Genomic DNA, 15,205 nt, shown 5'->3' on the forward strand with positions numbered 1-15,205 from the left:
ACATCCACAGGAATGCCGATTCATTTAATCATTGACCTCCCCCCCTCCCCCCACACACACACCTCTGTCCCCTCATGCAGAAACATTGAAGATGAGGAGAAATGCCTTTGGGCCGTCTCAAAATATCATTCTCACATAACCACTTCCTAACACCCCTTTAACCCCCACTCACTCCCCTTCATGCATGACAGTATCATCCTTACAAAGCCATTCTCCACTTCTATCATCTACCTTCTCCCTTCTTTCTTCAACAGACATCCTCCTCTAGCTCAACACCCCTTTCCCCCTTCCATCCATCTCATCCTCGGTCACCCCCTCATGTTCATTCTATCCACCTCTGCCATCCACACTTCTTTTACTAATCTTTCTTCATTCATTCTATCCAAGTTTCTAAACCATCCCCTCACTCTTTCATCAACTCTACCTCCCATCTCTTTTTCCACCCCTACTCTCCTCCTCATTTCTCACTCTATCCAACTTTGTAACCCTTTCCATACCTCTCAGACATTTCATCTCAAACACATTTAAACACTTCCTCTCTTAAGTTCCATATCTCTGCCCCATACCGTGTTGTTGTCACAATCATCTTTTCATACAACCTCCTCTTAGCATCCATTCCCAAATGTCTATTTCTCATTACACTTTTTAATCTCCCAAGACACTTACTTCTCTCAATCTACAATCTGCCTCCATTTCCACCCCTCCCTTTCTTGCCACATGTGGCCCCAAGTACCTAAAGCTATCCACTTCCTCCGGCCTTTCTCCTTTAATACTTAATTCCAAATTGCTGACATCCTCTACCTTTGTACATCTCATCACCTTACTTTTACCTACAATTACCTTCAACTATTTCCTCTCAGACACCTTCCCAAGCTCCATCAACTAACTTCCTTAATCCTCCCACAAGTGCAGTGTCATCAGCAAACAACAACTGGCTCACCTCCCACTTTTCTCCATTTTCTTTAACCATCTCTAGTCCCTTACCCATTACCCTTGCATTTATCTCCTGCACCACCCCATCTATGTACATATTGAATAGCCATGATGACATGACATATCCCTGATGCAGTCCTACCTCTACCTCAAACCACTCACTCTATTTCTAAATTTAACACAGGACCTACTACTCTCTTGACTGCCCTTAACAGCTTCCCTCCGATCCCATGTCTGCAAAACCTACCAGAGTGCCTTCCTGTCCACCCTGTCATAAGGCTTTTCCAAATCCATAAGGGCTCAAAAAACATTCTTATTCTTTGTTAAAGTTGTCTCACATATCTGTCTTAACACAAAAATCTGATCCACGCAACCCCTACCTTTCCTAAATCCACTCCATGAAATCATGAAATAAAAATTAAATCAAGAAAGGAAATGAAAATCTAAAGAATTATTAGCATGCTAAAGATGAATACTGTACAATGAGTCCTCCTTATACAGTAATTCTTTACCCGGTAAATTCACAGTTACGGTATTTGGTAATTACTACCCTCGATTCTATCTACGGTAAGAAAAATTCAAAGATACATATCCGCTTGTGTTTTGGAGGTAAAATTAGATATTTTGAAGAGGAAAGAGCAGGGAGAAGGTACGCCTGTCATAAGTCAAAACTTGGGTTCGGTATACGGTAATTTCAATTTGCAGTAAGGTTTTTAGGAACGCATATGTACCGTATAACGTGGACTCACTGTATTTCATTTTTCCATTTCTTCATTTTTTTCACATACAATACATAGGTTTTATGAAGTTTGTTGAAATGAATAGAATTCTATGTGCATTAGATTTAGTGTTGTGTATATTTTTCTTAATCCAGCATATAAGAAACATGATTACTGTCAAAAAAGGATTTCTTAGAATTTTTAAGTTCCATTGCATCAAGTATATCATGAATATGATAGACAATCTTTATTTTCTTTTCAGCAAGCTTTGGGTGATTTCAGTGCATATTTCTTCTACGGTGGTATGAATGCCCTTTCGTTTGTCTTCTGCTTTCTGTTTGTACCTGAAACTAAGGGCAAAACTTTGGAGGAGATTGGAGCTCAGTTTAGAAAGAAAGAAACAAAACCTTCAACAAATCTTGATGAGATCTGTACAGTAAATAACACTAAATCCTTCACTACTGATGGAGTGTGATGAAGAAAAAATAAGATCGTCTGATGGCAGCCAGAATGATATAAAGTGCCATCTGATACAGAACAGCTAAATAAAGTTAAGTTATGATCTCTGCAACAAACAAGGTGTCAGAGATAAATAAGAAAAAAAGCCTGGTGGCAGCCAGATTAAAAAAAAAATTGTACTGAAAATGGGGTAACTGCCGCTGTGTTGTCATAATGTATTGCTCCTGGATTTGGGGTTAGACCTCATTGTTCTGTATGTAATGCAGAATGGGTTGGGGATGCAAGAGGGATGCTTTAGATTAGTAAGAGCTGCTGCCTCCTCATTGCTGTGGTGGGACCTGAAATCATATATATTGTAATTGTCCTCATATAGTTATTTCTATTCAAATGTACACTGCAATACCAGAAAATGAAGTAGTCATGGCACAGTTAGAAAATCCAAGAATGTAACTACAGTATATACACTTGAAGTGCCTTGGATGTGATTCACAACTGATGACCTGATTTGTCTTCTTTGCTTGTCCCATAGAAAATGGGGCTGGAATAGCTACCCTTCAAATGCATTGGAAATTATAAAAATAATTTAATCATCCAACCTGCCTTCCCCATGCACATTTGCTTACTAGCAAGCCTTGGAAGTCCTTGCCAGTGGCACCTGTCACAAGGCATACTCCACCAATTTAAAGGCAGAGGTCAGTCACCTCATGAGTAATTAGGAAAAAACTGAAAGGGATCCACATCAGCTGGGGGAGATTGAATAAGTCCTGATCCATCACCACTAAGCACTACTTCAGGAAAAGAGAGAGGGGAAGTTTTGGGATTGATAGAAATTGAATAAATGGTTCATCAAGAGAAGGAGAGACACAGGTCATTTATCAGTACCTAGTAACCTCCCTCAGTAAGGCTATCTATTCTCATGTCACACAAGTGTGGCCTTAAAGAAAGAGAATCAAGGCTGGTGTGAACATTGGTTGCAATACAAGCACAGGAATATGGACTAGTGAAGGACCTCAGCTAGCATGTTCAATGCCCCCAATGACTAGGCTTCTCACATTGGGGAGCTGTTAAAATTAATTATTTGGTATATGAAGTTACTGCACATTTATGTTCATACATTTATTTCCATATTTACATTTTGCATTTATTTACATATTACTATGGGCAAGGGTAAACTTGGGTACCCATCTAAGTTTTCAAGAACAGGGAATTTGAAATAAGACTGGTTCAAGTTTATGCAATTATATAATCATTCAAGTGTCTCTTCAGTTATGTGTGTATGAGCATATGTATTATGTATAAGTGATGTGTGTAGAGTAGATCTATTTATCTCATTTGTTTGCTATTTTGTGCTCAGCATGTGTGCATATCTATTTTTAACCCATTTACAGTCTTCATACCTACTGTTCCTTTATTTAGGATTCTGTGTTGAGAACCTGTTGTGTCACAGGGACTTATCATGTACCTGAAATATATTCAAATATAAATCATGGTTCAAGGATGTATTTCAAGAACCTGACTTGTTTTATTTACATAAAGAAGATTATCCTGTTGTAGAATCACCACCAGAGAATTCCATTCTGCTATGAGAAACCTCAACATCTTGAACAGTTAAGTACCATATATGTTGCCATGTAAGTCAATCTGGTGCATAAGTTGACCCCTAAAATTCTGAGGTGTAATTCAAGTTTAAGCCTATATTTGCCAGATAAGATGACCCCTAGAAATAAGACAGCACCAATTTCCCAGCCCTATTGTATGGAAAGAAAAAAAGTACATTATCTCATGAATATTCAGTAATTTAACAGGTATCTACAGGTGTGATGTAAAAATATCAGCAATTATTGTTATGGTAGTTATTTCATCCCCTATAATGTCTGATGTAAGTGACAATCTATATGGAACTGTCAAAATCTGTATAGTAGTTCCTCACTGCTGATGGTGGTAGTAAGAGAGCACTTGTATAAGGAACCTATATTTCAACAGCTGGCTGCTTGGTATTGGTGGTCCCACTGGTATGCCAATGCAAAACTGTTTTCTACTACTGGAAGCGAGTTCTAACTTGCAGAGTAAACCAGCCTAAACCCTCCCTACAATTTAAGTCATTGATATTGTTATAAATTCTGTTAAATAGACTTAGCAAATGAGTTTCAAGAGGAAGTCACATGTTTAGCCCTCAATTCACATTTTATATGCATTGTACAAGTTGACTCCTGGTATTAGAGAGTTGATTTTAGGCTTAGAATATCAACTTATACATTGGCATTTATGGTATCTCACTTAATCTGTTCCAGTATTGTCACACTTTAGCATTAGTTATTCTGGCTGTTGCCAGATAATTTTATTGGCCTGGAAGAAACCTTCACTCCTTAGATGGTTGAAAACAGTAATGAACAAAGACCAAGAGTGGCATGATTGAATTCTTTTAACTGCACCCCACAAATCAAATCAAAATATCATATAAATCCATCACTCAGGTCTTGGTATTGCAAAGCATTTTACTTTTTTTTTCTGTACAAGTTTCATGCCCTGTCACTGACTTAAATATAACCAGATCATGTAATAAAATCAAATGAAATCAAAAATACACTTGAATACGTGGCCCATTCTTCACATCAGTGGCATTCTCTATTCAGCTATCATATTTTTCACATACAGTAGGAAGGAAATATACAAAAAAGATCACATCAAATTTTGAAAGAGCAGACTACAAGTTCTATCTAAAATGTTCACTTCACTATAAACACTTAATCTGTTTGATAAGGTTGTATCCAATTATGTATTGTGAAAAAGGGAGACAACTGGGATGTTCATATCACAATCACTAGTAAAACATGGAAGCTCAGTAGGACATGTCCAAACAAAATGGATGGACAAAAAGAAATAAAGACCAGTTTCATGCCTTCACCACAATTCATTCACAAATAAAATGAGACAAAGTCTACATATATATATATACGGGTGCTATAAAATCATGGCCTAATATTCAAAGGTACTTCCCATTTCATCAATATTCTGGTAGTATTACCGGTACTTTTTGTGTAGCTATGGAAATATAAAAGCAAGCCTAATAGAATACTTGATTAAGTAATCGGAAAGTATATACATGTTCTCTTATGTAATTTTTTCAGTTCAGTCAATCTGGATACACATTCAGTTTCAAAGAATATACACAAAATTACATATATGTGTGGAAAAAAATTATATTGTGAACCAAGGGCATGGTTCATTGAATTCCACGCTACAAAGTCCTCTGTGAGGGGCACCATCCTAGCCTTCCGATAGGGGGGAGTTTATGACATTAAACCATATCACATCACATATACACAAATCACCTTTTTCCCCATGTAAATGGAGTGGCAGGTTAAACCATGCCTTAAGACTTTGCAGGAAGTATACTGAAGTGTGAAAATGAGTGATTACACTTGGAGGTCCACTAGAAGACCACCATTCTATCCTCTGGAAAGACAATACAGCCTCTGTACCTCACCACAGTGGCTTAATCTGGCTTGGTATGGTTGTATGTATTGTGCAGAGTGCAAGTAGAGTGTTGAGAATGTTGGAATGGCTCATGTGATTGTGAATGACATCCAAAATAAGTGTAAACTGGTTGACCATACTTATTAGGTGCTAGACATTTGGTTATAACACCTGATGTTTGCTATTGCTGAGAAAGGATCAGAAATCATGGAAGTACAAGATGAATAACCAAGCACTCTCCAGAGATCAAATCCTCCTGCATTCAAGGCATCAATGCTTCACATTAATTCACACAGGCTAGAAAAATACAAAAAAGGAGGATAACCCTATGAAACAATACTTCAAATAGTAAAGCAATTATGAAATATCCTATGAGATATAGTTCTACTGATACAGATATCATAACCTCTAGTTTTAAGTAGTCATATACATTCTACATATCTAGGACAAATGATAGATACCTGCAAGTGGCGGTCCAGCAGAATGGACATCAGAGAATCATCTCCTTGATACCCATTTTTTAAACAAGTCAACATCCTTATGTCCATCTGAAGGTGCAGCCCCAAGAGGGTAATAGACCATAACCATCATCTTTATCAACTTAACTGTATTTTCTCTACCTTTTCATATAAAGAGATTGACCATCTTGCAGGATCACCACAAACAGGTACTCATTGTTGGTCTACATGGTGTCCTGTAATGACTACATGGTCTGCTCTTGTAAGGTTATATACTTTTTCTCTTTCTTCATACATTGCCAAGTCTGGCCATATATCTAGCTCCTAAGACTGGTGATGAATTTCTATCCAGCTACAGAACATCCTCTGTCACTGAAAGCAGCTTAATGGACACTGACAGAGAGTAAACTTGAACATAAATTTGGAATGGATCATTTTGAACTATTTGTTATACATAAATTACCCATGGTGACCAGCCTATTCCACACTAAGCTAGCTGCAACACATGATACATTAAAAATAAATCTATAAAATAGTGTATCAAACAACTAGGAAAATCTTCATTAAAATCATGCAAGTTTTCACTTCTACATTCAAATGAGCAGAGGCAAATGTTTGCAGAAAGCATCACTGTTCCTTAACTTCTTCTCTTGCTTGCTTATTTTCTTCTAATATCTGTCTCAGTTGGTCATTGATAAAATCATTTTTCTGCTCCAGTGAATCCAAAGCTGAACTGAGTGCATCAAGTTGTGCATTCAGAGCAATCATGTCTGAAATGAAAGAGTAGAAAAAAATGTTACATGTCTATACACCACTTAATACCATCTAGCTTCAGAAAAATACATACATAAACTTATGTAGAAGGAGGAGAATGGCAACATTGGTTACTACCAAAGAATGTTCTGCCCATAATAATAATAATTTTTGTCTAAGTTTCATTGCCTGGACACCCAAACCCACTTAACAACAATCCTTGAGCCATTCCACAGATCTCTCTGGGAAGAAAGAAATATGAGACTGCTGTCCATGCTGTATTGATGTAGGACTATTTCCATGTTACTGGACTTATAACAGTAGGAGGGAAACAAATATTGGTTGTCAGCTCTTCATATGTAAAGATGGGGGAAATACAGTTCACAGATATCTTGGGCTCAGTCCTGGGACCAAGTGTCAGCCTCGAAATAAAGGTGAGGGTACTGACAAGTTGTGAAAATGTATGGTAGGGGGATAATTTTCACTGCAGGATCACCACGTGCAAGTGCCTATTGTTGATCCCTATTCAGCTGAATAAAAGAAATGTAATAAGAATCCAGATCACATAATAGATTTTGATGTAGCTATTGTGACAGAAATATAATAAAGAAATAAAAAATTGTGAAAAAAATCACTAAGAAATAAAAAAAAAATTACAATCCATTGCACCTGGTTTCTGGTCATAAAACCTGATATCCACAACAACGTATATAGTTATGGGTAACATACCAGGATATTACCAAATGTTTAAACACACTATTGATTAAAATGCGGTCTCACTAATTGCCGAACAAACCGAACAAAACCGATAAAAGCCGAACAAACCAACAAAACCCAAACAAGGACGGTTTTTGCTCAAATGCACACTTCTATATATATATGGTTGCATTATTTGAACTATTTTCTTTAAAATGTGTGATTTCCATGTAATATGATCAAAGAGAAGTTACGTTTTTATCCTCTGCAAAATTACCGAACACAGCTACGATTCGTCCAGCCCGCCGTCTATGATCACTGGTGGTATGGATCAAACTACACTCTTTTAAGTTTCTTACTGTTGTGTTATTAGTGTAATAGACTGCATATAGTTGAATTATTTCAACTATTTTCTTTAAAATGTGTGATTTTCATGTAATTTGACCAAAGAGAAGTTATGTTTTAGCCTCTGCAGTATGACGTAACACATTTTAAAGAAAATAGTTGAAATAATTCAACTATATGCAGTCTATTACACTAATATCACAATAGTAAGAAACTTAAAAGTGTAGTTTGATCCATACCACCAGTGATCATAGACGGCGGGCTGGGTCGAATCGTAGCTGTGTTCGGTAATTTTGCAGAGGATAAAAACGTAACTTCTCTTTGATCATATTACATGGAAATCACACATTTTAAAGAAAATAGTTCAAATAATGCAACCATATATATATATATAGATGTGTTCATTTGAGCAAAAAACATCCTTGTTTGGGTTTTGTTGGTTTGTTTGGCTTTTATCGGTTTTGTTTGGTTTGTACGGCAATTAGTGAGACCGCATTTTAATCAGTAGTGTGTTTAAACATTTGGTAAAAATTACACATTTTAAAGAAAATAGTTCAAATAATGCAACCATATATATATAGAAGTGTGCATTTGAGCAAAAACCCTCCTTGTTTGGGTTTTGTTGGTATGTTCGGCTTTTATCGGTTTTGTTCGGCAATTAGTGAGACCCATTAAAATGTGCTTCATAACAAAAAGTGAAATATAAAATAATAAAGATTAAATTCAAAGGATCATTCCTTTGTATAATCACGTTCACTGGAGGTATAACTGTATAAATGCAAAATATTTCTCCATAATCATAATGATAATACTTAAGATTACGTCAGTATATAATCTAGTAAACCCATTGATTTTTCATTTTTTCAATATTGCAAATTTTAATACCCAAAATTTCTGTTATAACTTATTGTAAACATATGAAGGAGTTTGACCAATGCGATGTAAATCAATACACATACTACCCATACATTAATGATATATGAAAATGGTGAGTGACCTTAACCTCTGAAAAATATATTCATAATCTAGTTAGGTTATATACGAAAACTTTATATCACTTACCTTCCTCACATTCTTCATCTTCCATCTCCTCATCATTCACGGGATCCCCTCCTTCCTCATGTTCCTTGTCTAACGGACCATTTTTCTCGGCCATTTTTTCGTCCTTCCGCATAGTCTTTTCACACTATTTTGTTAAAATCCCTATTGACACATATGAGTTTGGCAAGCTTCCCCGAATTAGTTTTTTATCTCTGTTTATCCTTTAGTCATATGATTTGTCGTCTGCAAAGAGTTGACATTAAGAATACATTATTTGCATATCATATCTGTATTTGTGTGGTCAAATTGGTTGTAATTATATATGATTTTGTTGTTAATGAAAGCATTTATTTATTTACTGATCAAATACATAATGTGTAAATGAACTGGCACAATGAACACTGCCTTTATCATACGAACCATCATATCTTGAAAACAATCTGCAATATTTTGCCAAATCCACAACCCATTTTTTTTTTTTTTTTTTTTTTTTTTTTACAGCATACCAATAGAACCTCTTCACTCCGGGGCACATCGCTTAAACGGTAATATTTGCTGACTTATCGAGGTTGGTGTTTTTATGTTTGAATCCTGCCCCACACTCCATCCTTTCAAAATATAAATAAAGTGGTGCAGTTGAGCTCCAAATAAAAACAAGAAAAACTGCAATGCTAAACGAGTGGATAGTGAGTACTCAAGACCTCCAATCTATCAAATTAATATGCCCCCAGACTGTTAGGAACTGGGACCACATTCAAGTTCCGCTTGTACAATGTTGACCACATTCAAGTTCCGCTTGTACAATGTTGACCACATTCAAGTTCCGCTTGTACAATGTTGACCACATTCAATGTGGTCAACATTGCACAAGCGTATCAATACTGTACCAATGTGACACTGGTACAGTATTGATTGATGCCTCTTTGTGTTTTGCTCATAATTTGTTATTAACTTCCTGGTTACCGAAGTTGTTTTTCATTTATATAAACAGTACCCAAGTGTGTAGTATTCAACTGTGTAAACAAAGACGAACCAGATAGAAGAAAAGTTAGAATAACATTTCACAGGTTAATAAGCCTAACTTCAATTTTGTGTAAGAATCTAGAGTTCTTTATTCGGGAGGCAATCATGAACCACCTTACAGATATCAGTGCCATCTCCCCTAAGCAATATGGATTTATACATGGACGTTCAACAGTATTACAATTGCTGCATTATTTTGACAATTGTTCTGAGATTATGACCGGGGGAGGAGTGTTGGATGCTATCTATTTGGACTATGCTAAGGCATTTGACTCCGTTCCACATCGTCGACTCCTGGCTAAACTGGAGAGCTATGGAATAAGGGATAAGCTATATTCGTGGTTGGAGAGCTTCCTTATTGGAAGGTACCAGACTGTTGTGGTCAATGGGGAGAGGTCCTCAAGAGCTCCGGTCCTCAGCGGAATCCCCCAGGGGAGTGTCCTCGGGCCCACACTTTTTATCATATACATCAATGACCTGCCTGAGACCATTGACTCCAACATATACATGTTCGCTGATGACACAAAGATTACCAGACAAATCACCAGTCGGGAGGACTCCTACATACTGCAACAAGATCTGAATAAAATACAGGATTGGTCAAGTGATTGGTTGTTAAGCTTTAATCCCAACAAATGCAAGGTTATCACTCTGGGAGCATTTGAAAATATTATGTATGCACACCGGTACACTATTTATGGACAAGAACTTGAACATGTGGAAAGCGAAAGGGACCTTGGCATTACAGTAGATTCTACATTAAAATTTGAAGAGCATATTCATGGGAAGATAAAATTGGCTAACTCGATGTTAGGCCTTATACGCAGAGTCTTTTCCTATCTCAGCCCAAGTATGTTCAAGCCCCTGTATACAACATTTGTAAGAACCCACCTGGAATATGCACAATCTGCATGGTCACCTAGGTATAGGAGCCTTGAAACAAAAATCGAACAAGTCCAACAAAGAGCAACTAGTTTGGTAGATGGTTTTGGAGAGATGACATATTCTGATCGACTGAAGCATCTCGACCTGCCAACACCAAAATACAGGCGATTACGTGGGGACATGATCGAGATGTGGAAGCACTTTAATATATACCAGAGAGAAATCCTCCCAGCTTCCTTCAGGCCCACTGTCAGACCAAGTCGACTACATAGTAAACAACTATTCCGACATCGTCCTAATGATGGGATGTATGGTGCTCATCATAATAGCTTCTACCATCGAGTAGCCAGGATATGGAACGGACTACCGTCTGAGGTTGTCGAGGCAGGGACTGTTAGATCTTTTAAAAACCGCTTGGACTGTCACTGGAGAGACTTCAAACTTAGATTTGACCCGTCAGCCACTCCGCCAGAGCCACAAGCTATAGTTTAAGTTTACCCTGTGAGCGCAGCGAAGAGTCGTCTCCTCGACTGGTCTGCGTAATATGCTTAAGGGGACCCCCCGCCCCCAGATTTAAGAAAAATTCGATTTTTTTTTTATTGCATAAATACATAGTAGGGATCTTGCTCTAGATGCTGGTAAAGTGTTTTTTATCGTACCGCCATTTTTAAAGGGTTTAAAGGGCCTACCCTCCCTCCCCCCGGCAGCCACATGCTGCGCACGACCATTGTTTACATACGTTTTGACCATATTTTACTCTATTTTTTTTTTTTTTTTTTTTTTTTTGCGTTTGATGCACTCATAAAGTTTTCTCTTACGTCCGGCATGCACGTGAGTATGTGGTGTGAGGAAGTTCAGCCTGCACGACTGGCAGTGGCCTGAGCCTTACAAAGTAAAGGACATGTACACGTTAGCTTGCCACATTCACTAATTTGCCGTGTGAAATTCGCATCTATTTGTCAGTGAAGAGATATTTGAAGATATTAGCCATGCACACACAAAAGGCACACTTGCAGAAGATAAGAACGTCTACATTAGCAACTCAAGGGGAGAAAGAAAGAACCCAAGCATCAACTTTGTTATCACCACCTCCGCCACCACCACTAGTACTCCCTCCAGCAGCTCTCTCCCATCCATCTACATCCACATCCTCAGCACCTGATCCTCTGTCCTCTACACCTATATCAGACAAGTTGTCTCTACGCAAACAACTGTTTGCTAACAAGTGGCTACAAGGATGCCTCCTTGTTGCAACACCTTGGGTTTAGAGTCTCAAACCTCACAGTGATGTCCCTGATGCAGCAAGAGCCTGTTCCAACACCAGAAAGGAAACCCAAGAAAAGAAAGAGAGCTGAATCCCAGCAATCAGACTACCTTGCTGTGTCATTCTAGACCAAGAACTCAAACTTTGCGACAAAGAGTGAGGTGGTGGCTTATGAGACCCTCACTTTGAGTGAATAATATCCTACACTGTAGGAGGGTACAAAGTGCCTGAGTTACTTGAAAGATGCAAAATCATCATGAAAATACAATGGAACCTGTTTTCAATGGGTCTTAGGAGGTCCAATGTAAAATTTAGTCAAACTAAGGAAAAAAAAAACTTTAACACTCATTTCTGAAAAACTTAAGTTTTTGACACTCAAAGTCTATCTCCTCCCTCAATTTTCAACCGATTTTTGCATATGAGGTCTCTATTAATAGCTAGATAAATGACAAAAAATGAAATAGAGAGTTTTTTTGCATATGTTAAATAAATCTTTTTTAATAACGTGTCAAAGTCAAAATTTTGCGTTTTTTTCGATAATTTTTTTATATTTTTTTTTCCTCGGCGTTAAACAAAGATATTAAAAAAAGCTTTCTATTTTGTTTTTTTATATATGTAGAAGATTCTTTTGCTGTAAAATGAAAGACATCGAATAAAAATTGTAAGAGGAGATAGGATTTGAAAGAAGCCCAAAAATATGGTATTTTTTAGGTTTTTTATTAAAAAATAAAAAACTACTCGTCAGATCTGAATAAAACTCATGCTGTGAAGGTTTTCTCAGACCTAGATATCACACAGAAAAAATCAGCAAGATCCTTCAGAAAAAAAGATTTTGGGCGGGGGGTCCCCTTAAGTAAGTATAGTTTGAATAATGAAAAAGCTAATATACGGTAACATATTCTCGGTGTAGTTTGAATTGTGAACGAGCAGAGTATTATGTAGTAAAGCAAAAATAAACCAGTTTCCATACATTTTTTATTTAAAATGTGCATCACTGAAATACACTAGCAATTAGACCATAGAGTCTCATAGACTCAACTATAGAGTAATTCGTGGCATATGCACAGCATTAACACTTATATAAAGGTGTATATGCATATTTGCACATGACAGCAAATATAATATAAATTACATGTTAGATTTCGTACTATTACCTTAATATGTAAATTGAAGGAAGATCATGATAAATTTCAAAGTTCGCACAAGTCTGGCTTCAAACACAATGTAAAAAACTAAATTGTAGCTGTATACATTAACCCTTTTCATTACACAGCCATTCTTGATAAATAAAAAGTAATATATAATACAATGAAAAGATTATAATATTAATAGAATGAGATTAAAGATGGTCATCTTCGTCTTCAAAAGATATATGAAGGAGGGGTCCCCATCGTTTTCTGCAGTGGAAGCCACCGGAACTCCCCCAGCAGCCATCTTGTTTCTATCCAAAGACAACAAGAGCGCTATTTTTAATGTATCTTTCACAAAAATCTAATGTATTACGTTGTAATTTCTTGTCAGCATTTCTGAGATGAAGTAAGAACACTACAAGATGTCACCGTGTGCTGCAGTGAATTGTGCGAATCGTGATAATCGTGCAAATCGTGAAAAAGGAATTACATTTCACAGGTAGTTGAGCTCCTTAGCAATTTACAAAATACGGATTCAAGATTTAGTCTGAGTTGTTTGAATATTCCAATTCTCGGGAGTAGGGATTTGTCAGGGTATTTTGAGTAAAAAAAAAGATTAAATTGACTTTAAGATGACATAACTTGATTAATAAGTCTTACACCTCAAAGTCAAACGTTCGAACATCCACACACGACGATCATAATCATAATAAGTGATGCAATATTTGCTTGTGTTTATAGGCCTCATTACGTATCTAAAATGCTTTAATATCACATTTGTTGCAATGTTTTTAGAAATTTAGTGTTTCATGTATTACATGAACACTAAGTTCAGTTGCAATATTGCTGGTATTTTCTGAATTTGAGATCTTGAATCGTAAAAAAATACTAAATGTAAAATCAACATGCCCTGGTTTTCTTTTCTTTTTTTAAGAAGTCCATGGTTTCAAGAAACCTGGCCACAGCTGCAATATCAACTTGAAAATTACTTGGTGAATAGTTGGGGGAGGGGTAGGATTTCCTTACCAGTATGTGAATCTAGTTTCAAGTTCTTGTTGCCCAACCTCATGTTGAAAATCCATAATGATAATTCATTTATTCAAAGTCTTGCAGTCATTCCCATCCTATTTACTTCAGGGGCTGTTGCCAGTTACCTGAAGGACATAGGTCATCTAAAAGTGACTATATAACCAATTATACAATATAATGCAATAAGGATAAAAGAAATAAAAAGAATTGCATGTGCCAAAAAATGACACCATTTGTCATGCATAAATATTAATATGTAATTATTTTTTATTTGATATTTCATAACAAGAGTATGATTTAATATTTTATGTTTGAAGATACAAGTAAATGACAAACATTAATACTGATATGTATCATTTTCTTTTTCCCAACTAATAGATGTCATGGTTAATTGGAATGTATTCAGTGGCATGGCTAATTGTGTGACTTTTGCTATTGATGTAACATATTAGGAATGTATTTATATAATTAAATGTAACATCACCACATATATAGCCATATACTATCAGTAGTTATTTAAAGGAAATAAATATCAAAGGAATACAAAAAATTAAGCACAAAAATTACTGCCATAATGGATACGATTCTTAGATGTGCTTATTGTGTGCAGTGAATGTGTTTAGTTTATTCATTTATTATTATTATATATATATTTTTTCACTTATATGGCAAGACATTGTATATCTCTTGACTTCTTTATTCCTGTCCAAATTGAAAACTTGAGACTTAGATGTGGGGGGATGAATTTGGGAATTACAATGCATATCTGGATAATCTTCATAGGTGTCGTCAATTCAGCATATGTGAAAAGATGGAAGATGTACAATAAAAGTTGATAGAGATCTTGGGCCAATCCAGGGACAGAGTGTCAGCCCCTCAGGGTTGCACCTGTAGATGGAGGTGAGGTGGTTGACAGGTTTTGAAAATGGGCAGCAGGGAGATGCAGACAATTCCTTGACAAGTTTAGGATTTGTCCATGGCATTACACTTCTA

General features: G+C 36.5%; 1 protein-coding gene across 1 annotated transcript; it reads right to left on the minus strand.

The window, feature by feature from the left end:
• Positions 1-3,212: 3,212 nt before the first annotated feature.
• LOC143033892 (bublin coiled-coil protein) lies at positions 3,213-9,121 on the minus strand. The gene is made up of 2 exons (XM_076199512.1): positions 8,903-9,121; positions 3,213-6,816 (listed from the first exon to the last, which is right to left on the minus strand). Exons 1-2 carry the CDS (start codon positions 9,012-9,014, stop codon positions 6,674-6,676), a joined length of 255 nt encoding a protein of 84 aa, XP_076055627.1. The 5' UTR covers positions 9,015-9,121; the 3' UTR covers positions 3,213-6,673.
• Between the last annotated feature and the right edge of the window lie 6,084 nt (positions 9,122-15,205).

The sequence above is a fragment of the Oratosquilla oratoria genome, chromosome 16, assembly GCF_046742065.1.
Source record: "Oratosquilla oratoria isolate Oo_2021 chromosome 16, ASM4674206v1, whole genome shotgun sequence".
Taxonomy (NCBI): domain Eukaryota; kingdom Metazoa; phylum Arthropoda; class Malacostraca; order Stomatopoda; family Squillidae; genus Oratosquilla; species Oratosquilla oratoria.